The following is a 15,084-nucleotide window of genomic DNA, read 5'->3' on the forward strand; positions in this document are numbered from 1 at the left end:
GATCCCGGTCAGGACACCCTCGTCCCTGGATTAGAGCCGATACTAAACCAATCAGCTCGTGTCATTCCATCGAACTATCAACGCACTGCAATTGTCACATCAATCAAAATTCGCTTATATTTACAATCTCTCTCTCTCTCTCTCTCTCTCTCTCTCTCTCATTATGCGCTCTAAAATTTCAGCTCTGCGTGCATTTCATCAAATTAATTTTTAGAATCCCATTTTGCACGATTATATGATAGCTCACCCCGTTTACATCTCACCCCGCGTGAATCATAAGGATAAAGTTGGAGTACCAAGTTCATTACCGAGAGCATTTCACTCATCTCTACTTCCTCGCACAGCACAAGAGCGAAATCACCTCCTCGGTTTGATTGCTACCATCACTGACTCTAACCTCTTTCAAAGTCCTATCACTAACCATTTTTGCCATTTCCGTTTTATTATTATTTTTGTCACAATTTCACTGCACGTTTTTATGCCTGCCTTCATCCCCTATAACTAGTGTTCCGTGTTTTCGGGTTTTTTTTTCCAAATTTGGCGTACTTTTTTCGGTGTTTATTTTAAAGTTCAATTTTCGGTTTTTTTTCGGTGTATATTTATGCCCACAAACGTTTACCCGTGCTTTTCGGTGAATATTAAAGAAACACCATCGGACACTGGATCATATGATATTTCTGATCACTCAAAGAATAACGGCACAGATACGTTGAAAGAAAACATTGACACTTTATTTAACAGATGTGTGCAACTGTAATATATATATATATATATATATATATATATAAATACAAACAAGTCAGTGTTAAAAAAACATGGAACTTCATCTTCTGTACATCAGGATCACGTGATCTTATTATAGTAAACACACATGCACTTTCCCATGTTCTCCTCGTTGATCCACGCTTATTCTTTGCTGTTAATGACCCTGGGCTTTGAGAATGCCCTCTCAACGTTGACACTGGCAGGCTGAGGAGATGAAGCACCCGAACGTTTTGTTTTTAGAAACAAGAGCTTGGCACACCAAGCCCGATCACAGAAAGGACACAGATGTCCCGCGAAGGACAACCCAAGGCCTATCACGAAGCGGTCACACACTGTCGAACCTTCCAACGCCCTCTCTCCCCTCCCCCCGCCCATCTCGACACGGCCATAAAAAAACTGACCACTTTCGGTTAAAACAGAATTTTAGAAAATGAATTCGGCGTATCTTTATCCGTTTTTATCGGTTTAAACTGAAAACGCCGAACCTAAATGCTGACCTTTTTCGGTTAATACCGAATTTCCGAAAATGGATTTGGCGTACTTTTATCGGTTTTTATCGGTTTAAACCGAAAACTCCGAACCCTACCTATAACGTTTTCGGGTTCTGAAGGTGTAGCCAGCCGGCAACGGCCAGGCGGCGCAAGCAGGGTGAGAGGGCACGGTTATACCCTCTCTCGTTGTAACTTGGCAAAGGGTGAACTATAAGCCCCACATTGCGTGCCGAAGGCTTCGAAATGCGCGACGTACACGAGCGCAACGCACACATATTGGAGCATGACGCAGCGAAAAGCCTGATACTTCTTCGGAGTTGCGGCGCGCTCCGGTGACACGCAGTCACGTTCCGATTGGCCCGCCAGGGCCGTAGCTTCCGCTCTACTGGCACGTTACGCGATCGCGGCTTCCTGGCCTGCCCAGTGTTTCTTGCTTCAGACACTAGGCTAAGCGGCGCCACCAGAGTAAAAGCTCACGTTTGAACAATGCAGCCGCCACTCCCAGGGGTACCCAATATTTCTTGCTTCAGTCGCTAGATGGCGCCAAACCAAACAGCATTGTAGGTTGCCTATATTCAACAAATAACTGAATAAATTTATAAATAAATATTCCGCTCAATTAAAATTGCGGCTATAATGCCAAAAACAATTCTTCAATTTTTTTTTTTTTTTTTTTTTTTACTGTGGCATTTTGCTTTGCCCGTGCATAGGACATGTCTCCGAACTGGGGCAACAAAATAGACCACAGGAGTTTCTGTGTAATATCACGTATGTGACCGGTTTTTGCCGGTCCTGGCGCCTACTCAGGTGTCACTGTTGTTGCGGCGCACACCAGCTCGGAGCAAGTAGAGCGAAAGCTCGCGCTGCAGAACCCAGGAATAAGAGGTTCAATCCCCACCCCTGCCCGTTTCGATCTGGATGAGCATCGCACCGGCGTGCGGTCGTGTATCACTGCTGCGTGCTGCACGCTAAAGACCCCAGACTAGCGGTTGAACCGCACTGGCTACATTTCTCATCTACAGCTGGGAGCCTCGTCGCCCGTTGAGGCAGACCAAGTTCTAGGCTGTATAAACATACACACAACCCAATAACTTTTTTTCTTTTTTTGTGTGTGGCGGCGTTACAATTTTCCGCTGTGGCGAATTTTCGTGTACTGGTCGGCTGCTGAGCGAGTTAAAGCAGAAAAGACGTCTGCCTTAACCACGGTCCACTGCTATACCCCTACAAGGATCGCGGCGATCAGGACAATTACATAGTTACATAGTTGTGACATCACAAAACGGAAATCAAGGGCAAACTAAAGATACGGTAAACAATAACCGTGCACCTCTTTCAGTTTTTTTGTTTTTTTTCGTCATTAAAGTGCATTACGCATCGCCGCCCAAATACAGCGCGAGATGACCGGGACATGTGCCTAAGTGTCAGAGCTTCTTGGTATCTGGCTAAAAAGTTATAAGCATTTTTTCGGAAATATTTAATGACACAATGATGCCCGTTCCCTGAAGAAGACACCATTTAGTATTCGTAGACTTGTTTGGCCGCCAATTCCTTAATGGAAATTACCGGAATTAGCCTAAATCTTTGAAAACCAGTTAGTTCTAAAAACTTATAATCTGGTCCCGACTGCTAGTGCTATAACAGGGTTTTTTAGTAAATCGTTCCGACGACTCCGAAAACAATACCCCATTCTCCGCTGATGGCTTCGTACATGTTTCGTATCGGTATCGGATATCGTTTCCGAAGGTGTCAGGGCGATCTACTTAAACTGTCTGTTTTGGTTAAGAGTGAACGTTAAACGAAAAGCGGATTGATGTTTTTTTTTTGTTTGTTTGATTTTCTTACGTGGTAGATACGTTTTGCGTTATTTCTCTTCAGACGAACCTCAACTGCGGCTCAGCGAGAAAAAAAAATCAGAATAAATAAGAACACGCGTACGTAGCTGCTCACGCAGAGTCATACAGTCCAAGGCAATGGAAAGCAGTGACGTACTTGGATGCATCGCTGTGATCGGATTGATGGGGTCGTAGTGTTTTCCGAAGCCAGGTGATGCTGAAACGAAGTTTAGTTACACCCAGTGCTGGCGGTAACGCGTTCCAAGTGAGGACGTTACCAGTAACGGGTTACTTTTTGGGGTAACGTAAAACGTACTCGTTACTTCCTCAAAACAATAACGGAAAACGTTACTTCTTTCAAGTAACGGACAACGTAGTTTCGTTACTCGCTCCTTCTTGTTCCCAAGTGTTAAAAGAATTACATTTCAATTTTTCTGCGTTTTAGGCGCCAAGCCACGTGCCTTTTTTTTGCGTTTTTTGCTTTTTTTTTTTAGTGTGCATTTAGGTGAAACCGTGAAAAAAGATAGGGTATTTATGTTCAGTTTCTGCATGCACCTAAGGTTTCTTGAAATATGGCGCTTACGCATACCTGGATCGCCAAAACAGCAAAATGTGCTAATGCATAATTGAAAAAAGTAACGTGCGTTTATTTTTATCGGTAACGGTAACGGTAACGGTAACGTGTTCCTTTTATTTTGAGGTAACGGAGGTCGGTGAAGCGTTCCTCATATTTGCAAGTAACGAGTAGCTTACTTCGTTACTTCTTTCTTTTTTTTTGGTAACGCCTACAACACTAGCTACACCGCTGTACAGCAATAGCTGAAAGTTGAGACGACGTTCTTCCGTATGCTTACGAATACTTCTCGTTCTCGATTCCAGGCGTCCCACGGCAACGAGGACGTGTCGGTGATTCCCGAGATGGAATTCTGCCAGAGCCAGAAGATGACCATCTTTCTGGGCTCCATCTACGCCTACAAGGGCCTGCTCATGGTGCGTCCCACGCGCTTCCCGTGCAAATCGTGCTAGAGACACCTCGGGAGGAGAAAGTGGAAACGTGAACCACGAATTACGGCATTGCGTTCCTTTGTTTGCCGTATTTCTTTCTATTCTTGCACTCTTCAGTCACAGTCACTTCAGTCACTGCTCATGCGTCACACAAAAGACACGGTGTTCTCCGCAGAAACGACGACAGTGTTATCTGCGAACACGGCTCAGGCATGTATGCTTAGAAAATGACTGCAGACAGTTTTTGTATGACCAATGCGACAGGACCATCCTACAAGGAATACATCAGACAGCATCTACGGACTGTCTTTTGTATGACGTATTAGCATTGTGTCAGTGGCTTTAGAAGTTCCTCTATAAACGTATGAAAACTTTCCCTCAATTCGTTTATAATCAATAGTGTGCCTCTTTCTTTCATCGATTTGGAAATGAAGGAAGGTCGGGCTCCAATGATTATGCTGTACCAACGGGAGAAGCTAAGTACTCCCCTCCCTAATTTTACCATCGGGACCTGGATGGATGGTAACGGGCGGCAGCTTGCGCCACCTAGCCTAACATTTCGTCACCTTTTCTATATTAAAATTTGTATAATTTTTTGTTCTAGCACAACCCCACCCTCCCCCTTTAAAGTGTTTCCATTGCTTATTTTTACCTGTATTTTACACACCTCCCCAGATATTTTTTACCAAGCTTCCAGTCTCCCCCTAGTTAACGTAATTCTTTCCCTATAAATTCTTCTATCCACGTCTGCGATTCCCAGTACCCCTCGCCCCCCCCCCCCCCCCCCCCCCCCAAATCCGTAGTCATCCCCGCAAGAGGGTGGGAAGAAAGCCCCATGCACCTTAAAATTACATGTTCAATAGTTTTCCTTTCGCGGTTGCATACATCGCATAGAGTGTCGATTTTCTGGAATTTAGCCCTATATGTTTTCGTTCTTAGCACCCCCGTTCAAGCTTCAAACAGCAGTGAGCTCCCCAATAATTTATCATATAGCGGTTCCTTCTTTATTTCGTGTTTTGTGCCATGTATATTTTTAAAGGCTGATTTCCCCTGCATTCTCTCTTCCCACAATTACCTCTCAGTTTCCTTTACTCCCTTTTATACTGATATGCTCTGATCGGCTCCATCTCGTTGAATGTATTTAGATCTCAGCTAACGGGTTCGGTTTGTCCACTTAGTGTTTAGACTTTTCATATAAATATAGATACCTGTACACTTTCGCTGTCCACCGTGTATCCTCATTTTCAGCTGGTCTTTGTTCAAATTTTATTTTACTAATCATTTCTCTACTCTCGAAAGATGCCGAACCCATACCCCTGTTTTATTTATTTATTTTATATTATTTATTTACAAATACGGCAGATCCCTATCAGGGATCATAGCAGGGTGGAAAGTAACATAAAACGAAGCGAAAAAGAACCAAAGGGTTACTCATTCAGAACAGAAAGCGGAAACAAATGCACTTACAGAGTCTTGGTTAACAATTTCGTAAGGAAGCCCATTCTATTCTACAATCGCTCGAGGAAAAAAGGAGAATTCAAAACTGTTGATGCGCGGTTAGTAAGGTGTAATGGTAAGTGGGGTTCTTCCTCGGGTGGCGTAACCAGTCGAGAAAGTGATGTATTCGTCAACGTTAATTTTATATTGTCCCTTAATTAATTGAAATAAAAAATTGAGTCTGCATACACGGTTTCGTTCTTGAACCGAGACAAGCCCAAGCTGTTTGCTAAGCTCGGAAATGGGCGCCTTCCTATAGGCGTTAAAAATGAATCTGACAGCTTTATTTTGTATTCCCTTTATGCGATTAATTTTTACCTGAGTAAATGGGTCCCAAATAATCTTTGCATATTCTAAGATAAGAGTCTTGTACGCCAGGAGTCGAGTATTTAAAGTGGCTGATTTTAGTGTTCGTCTGAGAAAAAATAATCTACGGAGGGCGTTAGAGCAAATTAAATTGATCTGTTTATCCCATCTAAGATCGGAACTGATCCAGAGACCCATCGATGTTTGAATTCAGTAACTTCTCTTAGGATATGTTCGTTCATGTGATAGGAGAATGAAAGTGGCTTTTTTTTATTAGTGACGGTCATACAAACACTTTTCTCATAATTTATGCACACTTGCCATGTGTCACATCATTTCAAAATCTTGTTCAAATCATCATTAAGCTTAATTTGTTCATCAACACTCTTAACGTCGTTATACATCACACAATTGTCGGCATAAAGACGTATTTTGACAGAATCTTATCGGGAATATCGTTGATAAATAGCAAGAACAACAAAGGCGCAATACCGATCCCTGGGGGACGCCGGAGTCTACTGAAAGCAGGGAAGAACCCTCATTAATAAATTCTACATATTGGTAACGGTTTGTTAGGTAAGCCTTGGATCCAACCAACAACTTGTTTATTTTTAAGTAGGAATTCAATTTTTTAGGAGCTTTGCATGCGATACTTTATCGAACGCTTTCGCGAAATCGGTAAAGATGATATCTACCTGACTTTTCTTGTTCAGGGCGGAGGTAAGGTCATGAACTGTCTCAAGCGATTGAGTCGTTGTGGAAAATCCTCGTCTGAAGCCATGTTGGCTGCTCGACAGTACGTTATGTGTATCAAGAAATTCAAAAATGTGTTTAATATTAATGTGTACAAAGAGTTTACAGACAAAACAAGTTAAGGAGTTAATTAAAGAGTTGAGTCTGTTGGTGATCTAAATTGACTTAAAACGAAAGAAACACACAATAGGACGAAACAGACTACACAGCTTTCGACTCGACAGATTTTCTGTCGCTGCAAGTCGAAAGCTGTGTAGTCTGTCGTTGCAAATCGAAAGCTGTCTAGTCTGTTTCGTCCTGTTGTGTGTTTCTTTCGTTTTAAGTCAAAGTTAAGGAGATAGGTCTATAATTAATAATCAGCTCTTTGTTTCCGGTTTTATGTATCGGTTTAACTCTTGCCATCCTCCTATCAATCGGCACGTCGTCTTCATTTAGTGACCTGTTTAATATAATGGCTAGATATTCCGACACAAACTCTGGATATCGTTTTAGAAACGCGTTGGGCAAGCCATCTGATCCACTAGACTTCCGTGGGTCTATGTTTAAGAGTAAGTTAAAAATTCCCTGTTCAGTCACACGCACATTCTCAAGGGCTGGTAAGTGGTCAAACTTGGCTAAAAGGGGTCGCGATGTCATCATCACGTGTGAACACAGATTTAAACTGTGTGCTGAAATGATCAGCTCTTTTCCTAGAGTCTGTTTCAAACAGGCCATCAATTGTAAACGCATTTCTGTTTGTAGTGCTTGGTAAGATATGATTCCAAAACTTTCTAGGCGACGATTTTATAAAGTTGGAAAGAGAGTTGTTAAAAAACTTGTGTTTATCTGCCCTCATTTGTTCTTTTAACTTGTCGGAAAGATATTTAACGTTGTCTTTTAGGGACTGATTTATATGGGTTTTACATTTCGCTTTTAAACGTCGCAGTCGACGTTTTAAATGAATGGATTCACGTGAGATCCATGGATTGTTACGGCTTCGCTTTATAGTTCGTACTGCCACACACATTTTAATACAATGGTTCACAATATTCTTAAACCTAAGCCACAATTGGTTAACATCAGAACAGGAATCGGATGGAAGTAAGAAAAACTCATCAAACTGTAAATCAAGGGTGTCTAAGATTGATGTATCATCAGCGTGAGCTAAGTCCAGCACATTGGGAATCTTAGTGTCATCTTTGAGAACCTCGTTTGAGAGCGATAGTAGTACAACATTGTGGTCAGAAATTTCCTCAACCACTTCACAAGAAGATAACTTTGCTACGGAATTTCCAATAAAAACAATATCTAAAATAGACTGCGAGTTCCCGTACACTCTTGTGAAACACTTCTTGAGATAAGTCAAATATAAAAGCTAGGTCTAGCAATTCTTCGTTATGTTCGAAGTCAACACTGCCTGGAAAATAATCAAGCCAATCTATGTTTGGTAAGTTGAAGTCTCCGCACAAAGAACTCTGGTTTTACTCGTTATATACTGCTCGAGATAAGCTTTTAGTTTTTGAAGAACAGAAATGGGCGAATTCGGAGGCGTATACACGACTCCAAGGAGATACGTTGTCCCATTTATCGTCGCTTTACAGAATACGCCCTCGACACCGGAGATGTCGTCTAGTTTCACGATTGGTAATGTTTTCCTATACAGTATGGCCACTCCACCTCCTCTAGTATCTCGTTTTTTTTTTTTTAATTACGATGAAATCATTAGGAACAAATTCACAATCAAAAATGTTATTGTTAAGCCAAGTTTCAGTTAAGCAAACAACGTCCGGCGAGTTGACAGCGATAATATGTTCGAGTTCAAGAGATTTGTTGACCACACAACGGCAATTTACGTCAAGCAACCTAAACCCACTGACGTCCAATGCTTTTGGTCATTGTTTCTTAATTGCTTTGATGTCAAGTCTTCCGCCCTTTTTTCGTCACAAATGTAAGTCAATAACCATCTTATCGTAACGAAGCTTGACTTCGTGATTTTGGTCACGTTCATTAGCCGCACTATTCCACAGTTTTCTTCTGGCCTCACGAACTTTAAGCGAGAAATCTTCTGTAATGGTACAGATTTGAGCCTTTCAGCTTCGCGCAGTTGTTCGAGACCATATTTTTTTGCGATAATCAAGAAATCTGACAATGACAGGCCGAATTTTTCCTTCCGAAAGTCCGCCTATTCGATGAACCACGCTCGATTCCAGTCACACTGGTACCGAGGCGGGTTTTTGGATATTTCGTTTGTGATAAGGTTGGTTAAATTTTCTGAAGTTTCTGCGGGTAGTTCTTTCACGCCGTGAATGATAAGATTGTTTCTGCAGCCTCTGTTCTCAAGATCGTCAACTTTGTCCAGCAAGAACTTTACTTGATCTTCAAGCACCACTACGTTTGCATATACCGAATTCAAATGGTCGTTAACTTCTTTTATTTTAACATTGAGATTTGTATCGCGAGGGTCCAGACGATCGTTGAATTTATTAAGTTTGTCTTCCAGTAACGTTTCGATAGTTTTGAGTTCCTTTTGGCCTTCTAACAGTTGTAACATAATTTCGCGATCTGTCGGGCCAGGGTTTGGTTCGACATCACCGCTAAGCAGAAGCAGTTGCACAAATACGTGCGAGCATTCAAATAAACAAAGACGGACTCTTCGTGGGCAGGGTAGCAGCACGATGAAACGGTTCTTACTAAGAAAATCGGGGTAGTTGTAATAAGGACCAACATACAGTGCAAGAGTACGTTGTCTAAGCATGGTAGCAGTTGTGCTGCCACGCTGCCCACTGAAGATCCAGTCTGTCGGGGTTTCTTTTATAGCCGGCGTCTCAGGTTCAGTATGTGACGTCACCGTTGAAGGATGCTGCCTTGGATGCGGCCCAGATGCCAAAGAGTCAATGTCCCCTTAGCAAAAAGAGGCCGTACTTGAAACGAAGTTGAAATATATTGAATATGAATATTCACTTTGTATTTATTCTGTATTCTTTTTGTCCACATACGAAATACGCGCGTAAGGTATACAAAATATATCATAAATATGAATCACAAAAGATTTTAGATATACCAGAAATATATTCCTTCCCCCGCAAGATGCCATTTGTGTATAAAAACCGGCTACACTTTTTTTTTTCTTTATTTTGGATTTTGTTAGCAAATGATGTCCCTGTGGTATTTGAAGGCACTACTAAATACATCCTACAACTACACATTAGAAATGAACACCAACACAAACACCATGACGCACTGAACACCTGAATCCAACAAGATAATGGCACCAATCTGTGGTGCCATCATCTTGTCGCACGTTTCCGATATTTGGTATTCACTGGGCGCCATAATTGATCAGGGTGCTCACAGCACAATCTCAGAACGAGGCCCTACTTATCTTCCTATAATTACTACAATCTTGGTGGTGTGCAATACACGTTGCGGAAGCGACGTGGAAGGTCATCGTAAGCTCGTGCTGAGAAGCAACGGACATAACTGTGGCCGCAAGTGAATATCACCAAGACAGTGAAACTTTTTAACTTTTGTCTTTGATCTCCATAACCTTCTCTTCTTGCTCATCGTTGCGTTCTCTTGCGGATTCAGGCGTTCGGTTGCTTCCTGGCCTGGGAGACCCGGCACGTGAGCATCCCGGCCCTCAACGACTCCAAGTACGTGGGCATGAGCGTGTACAACGTGGTGATCATGTGCAGCATCGGCGCGGCTATCTCGTTCGTGCTGCGCGACCAGCAGGACGCCGCCTTCATCATCATCTCCGTCTTCATCATCTTCTGCTCTACCACCACACTCTGCCTCGTATTCGTACCCAAGGTGAGACTGGTGAGCCCATTTCAAAAACACTCTTACATGTGGCTCCCTCTTTCTTCTTCTTCTTCTCTATTGGTTTTTTGGGTTTGTGACCGCCCTGTGTGACGGTGCACTCTTGCCTAGGTTGCCTCCTTGAAAGACTCTCTCTCTCTCTCTCTCTCCTCCTTCGCTTGACGACTCTTGCTCCTGGTCTTGGACTTTTTTGAACGACGGTTCCTGGAACACGTCTCCTACTGGTGTTTTACCCTTCTGTTCTGCCCATGCTTTGAGAGTGGCTTCAAAGTGGTGACAAATGATGTCATAAAAGCTGGAGTGTCATGCTTTCGGATATCGCAATCCTGGCGGTTGGGCTTACAAGTTCTGAAAAAAGTACTAGATGACCTGAGTGTCGCTGTCGTCACGGCGTCCCCACCCCTGACTGTCGAAGCTTCCGTGGACTGACAAGCTGTAGAACACCTTACAGCATAGCAGGCGTCTGCCATCTCCACCACCACTCCTGTGACACTACCAGGATCGCGGACGGCGATAACAGGACATTTCTATGACGCCATCAGGCGGAAATTGAAAGACCACTTCTTAGGACGCGGTAAACCATAGCCTTCTGTATACTGACAAAGCCTGACAGATCGCCACGAGAAGCGGCCGCCAAAATGGAAAAGGTGGGGCAGCAGACAACGGATGAGAGGAGAGCAACGTGACTGGCGCCCCGCTGCAGCAAGACGCCGAAACGCAGCGTCTCGCCGCTGCTGCGAGACGCTGCGGCGAGACGCGAGGACCCGAAAATGTGTTTCGGGTCCGCGCCGCTGCAAAAGCTGAGCGCTGACGTCCAGGTTCCCCGAAAATTGGCTCTTTAATGCTCTGTGGTACCAAATCCTTCTGCTCCGAATCTGCGACCGGGCACTCTATGGCTCTGTCGTTGAACTGCAAGGCTTTCTAAGTATAGAGGAAGTTAAGGGTAAACACACCAGTCAGAGACGCGTTCCAAGCACCATACCCGAACGACGGCGCCTGGAACGCGTCTCCGACTAGTGTGTTCAGCCTCCTTCTCCTTCTCCCGAAGTTGCAACAAATAACGTCGCAAAAGCCGGGGTGTCATGCTGTCGGATGTCTCAGTCCTTCTGCTTGGTCAAAGAAGTTCCGGCAAAAAGCGGGAGCGGACGTGAGCGTCGCTGTCGTTACGGCGTCTCAAGTTCTGGCTCCCGAAGCTTTCCGTGGATTGTCGAAGTGGAGACCGACCTGCAGCGGAACAGGTGTTCGCCACATCCACCAACGCTGCTCCGACACTGTCAGGGTCGCGACCGGCGAAAGCATGACACTTCTATGACGACATCAGGCAAAAACCGTGTGACCACGTTTTGGACGCGGTAAACACATCAGTAGGAGACGCGTTCCAGGCACCATACCTGAACGTCGCTTTCCTATGAGGCGCCTCCAACCAGGACCAAAACCCGCTGCAGTTTTGCGAATGCTCGTCTCGCTGAAAGCATGTGTCATAAAAACGTGCCGTGTTGTATTTATATCAAGTGCAACGCTTCTCGTGAACAATATATCATCAGGGCGACATCTTCGGAAGCAGTCCTCAACGTATTTTTAAAAAAAAAGTTCATTGGCCGCTTAATGTTCACACTACGCGAGTTTAATCAACTATAATATTTTGAAACTCATTTTCTGTAGGGGAAAGCTTTTTTTTACTGAAGAGATGACTGTTTGCCCGGGGCTTTTAACATGCATCACGGAGTAGTTTTACACGGCCGTACGTCAGTATAATGTTCATTCAGTTCGAAGCAAGCACAGTTTGGGATTGAGCACAAGATCCCTGGGTTCTGTAGCGCAAGTTTTCGCTCCACGTGCTCTGAGCTGAGATGCGTTATTGAGTTGTACTACAAACGAAATGGAAAAAAGGTAATCTGCATTGCTGAAGCTCAGTTAAAAATAAAACAACAAATGCAAGTAACGGCTTGTTAATTAGGCGATGCTTTGAACACGCTGTGGGAAAAAGCAAACTGTTGAATTAGATCTTACGTTACAAAGGCCCTTATTGTCAGGACGGTACAGTAAATGTCCAGGTTGGAAAACAGAATATGTGTATATTAATTGAAATACGGAAGGCTGCAGTTTAAGAAAATCTAAGTCTAGAACAAAACTTGTATTTAAACTAAAGCCGCAGTCCCACTGCTCATACATCATGCAAAAGACACGATGTTCGGTTCAGACATAATCACGAGATAGTCGCTGGATATGCTCCAAGCATATTCAAAGCATATTCGGTTTATACACATGTAAGCTTCTAACATGCCTCCATACATTTTTGAATGACCAATGTGACATCTCGGAAGAAAGAAGCAGGCCTCGGACAGTGTCAGCAGACTGTATTGATTAAAGGTGCGTCATAAAATGTGGAGGTCAAAAAAATAGGTAACAATTTATAATAACTATCACTCTTTTGATATCCACGTCTTCACAGAACCCGTTCTTAGATACCTTTGAATAAAACTAGACCATGCCCAATATCGTGTCTTTTTCGCCACAGTCCACGCGCAGATAGACTTTGCACCATCTACGGAGGAAAGCCGAGTCAAAGACGCGGCAAAAAAACAAATATTTTACCGGAAGACAAAGTCTCGACTGTGACACTGCGAATTGTGCAAGTATTAAAGATGCCAGGCTAGTACTGCAGTGCTATTTTTTTATCGAAATGTCAAGTTTTTTGGGGGGTTTTTGCGTAGTTCTTATTGTGCGTTATAGTGCATGTAGCATATTGTCACGAATAAAAATATAAACTTGATTAATAATGACAAAAATGAGCTTTTAATGCGGCGAACTTGCTCAGAGAAACCTAAGGTAAAAAACATTGTACATACCTTGGCGGCGACGGAAGGAAGACTGCCTCAAACAGGCCATGCGAAGCTCCTTTTGTAAGCTCGTGATTATCTAGCAGTTTCCGAGCTAGAACAAACAACAAGATTCTCGAGTCATCTGGAGCATTCCAGTCATGCAAACAAAAGAGAGATAAAAACGACCAGCGCTGGCGGGGATCAAACCCCAGCCGGCGGCGTGGGAGCCGAGCACTCTGCAGACTCGGCTATTCGCACGCGGCTATATTAATTTTGTTTGTGTATTACTTTAAACCAAACTCACTCCCATGTTTCACTATAACGATTCCTATCAACAATACTTTTGTTAAATGACGAGAACTGTGTTACCTGAAGAATTAGTTGACCACAAGTATGCTACCTGGAGACTTAGGTGGCGGGAACCATGCTACCTGAAGACTTAGGTGATGGAAACTATTCTACCTGGAGACCTAGGGTTGTGGGAACTATGCTACTTGAATAATTAAATGACAAAAACTAAGCTTAGATGACGGGGCTGTGCTACCTGGAGAGTAAGGCGATGGAAACTATACTAACGGGCTACCTGGAGACTTGGTAATGGAAGCTATGCAAGCTGGAGACAGGTGACAGGAACTATGCTAATTTGAGATTTATGTGACCGGATCTGTATACTGCCCAAAGGTCTAAATAATAAAAAGTATGGTAGTTCGGAACCGAAATTACGGGAGCTTTGCTATCTGAAGAATTAAGTGACGAAACTATGCTACATGGAAACCTAGGTTTCTGTATCACATGCTTTCAGCGAGTAGAGAGTCCTGCAGTTTCTCAAAAACCCGCATGTCTCGAACGACCCCCAGTGCCTGAACTGCACTTTCCGAACTTTTTTGAGCACATCTTTCAAGTCTGCACACCCTCATGGTTCTGGTGACAATATTTAGATTGTGGTGACGTGCGAGTGGTGAAGTGGTCAAGTGGCGTCTTGTTGCAAGAGTGTCGTCTGGTGATTCTTGAGTGTTTTAGTCGGTACGGTGTCAAGCACATACAGGGAGTAGCCGTATTCTCAGAATGTACCGTTACTGTCATAGTGAAGATTAGACGACAATAAAATTAGTTATTTTTTATGGATTACCTTTAAGTCTTAAAAGCTTACTTGTGTTCACACTTCATCAATATATCAATCAAAACAAACCGGTAGAGTTAGCTGAACAACACTCGGTTACTCTTGTTAAACTAAGCATTATTTTATTACTTAAGTTTTATGTTTAAAAACTTTCGCTTTATTATAAGAAAATATAAAGATAATATTACAATTTACTACTTACAGGTGTGGGAAAAACTTGCTGTAGTTTGTTATCCTCAATTCCGTAGCCAGGGGATTTCGAGTTCATAGTCCGGGTCGTTTTCGAGGCCATAGTTGAGGTCGTCGTTGATGTCATAGTTAGAGTCATCCTCGGATGTTTTCAGCGACGTCACCTTCGCGGTCTTCGTCTTCGGAGTTTTCGTGTTCACAGGTGGTACGCAACGTGGGCATAGATTGCGTTACCCCGCACCTCCACCAAAATGTCACGAATAAAAATTAAACTTGATTAATAACACTTAAAATGAACGTCTAATGAGGCGAACGTGTGCCGAGAAACATAAGGTAACAAAGATACATACTTTGACAGCGACGGAAGGATGACTGCCTCAAGCAATACAAAGCAGTATACACTCGAGTATACAATTGTTTCTCTTTGCAAAATTTCTTGACCCCACGTAAAAATAATTAAAAAAAAAACACTAGAAGAATTCCTAAGGGGAGGTTTTAACCAT

General features: G+C 43.2%; 1 protein-coding gene across 1 annotated transcript in view; it reads left to right on the forward strand.

The window, feature by feature from the left end:
* The window catches only part of LOC8034788 (gamma-aminobutyric acid type B receptor subunit 2), a 329,601-nt gene that overhangs the window by 292,995 nt on the left and 21,522 nt on the right, over positions 1-15,084 (forward strand). Inside the window, exons 13-14 of the mRNA XM_042289254.1 lie at positions 3,968-4,078; positions 10,217-10,441. Of these exons, the coding sequence (XP_042145188.1) occupies positions 3,968-4,078; positions 10,217-10,441 (336 nt within the window). The remainder of the gene's footprint in view (positions 1-3,967; positions 4,079-10,216; positions 10,442-15,084) is intronic.

The sequence above is a fragment of the Ixodes scapularis genome, unplaced genomic scaffold (genome assembly GCF_016920785.2).
Source record: "Ixodes scapularis isolate PalLabHiFi unplaced genomic scaffold, ASM1692078v2 PGA_scaffold12__126_contigs__length_90152505, whole genome shotgun sequence".
In the NCBI taxonomy this organism is placed as follows: Eukaryota; Metazoa; Arthropoda; class Arachnida; order Ixodida; family Ixodidae; genus Ixodes; species Ixodes scapularis.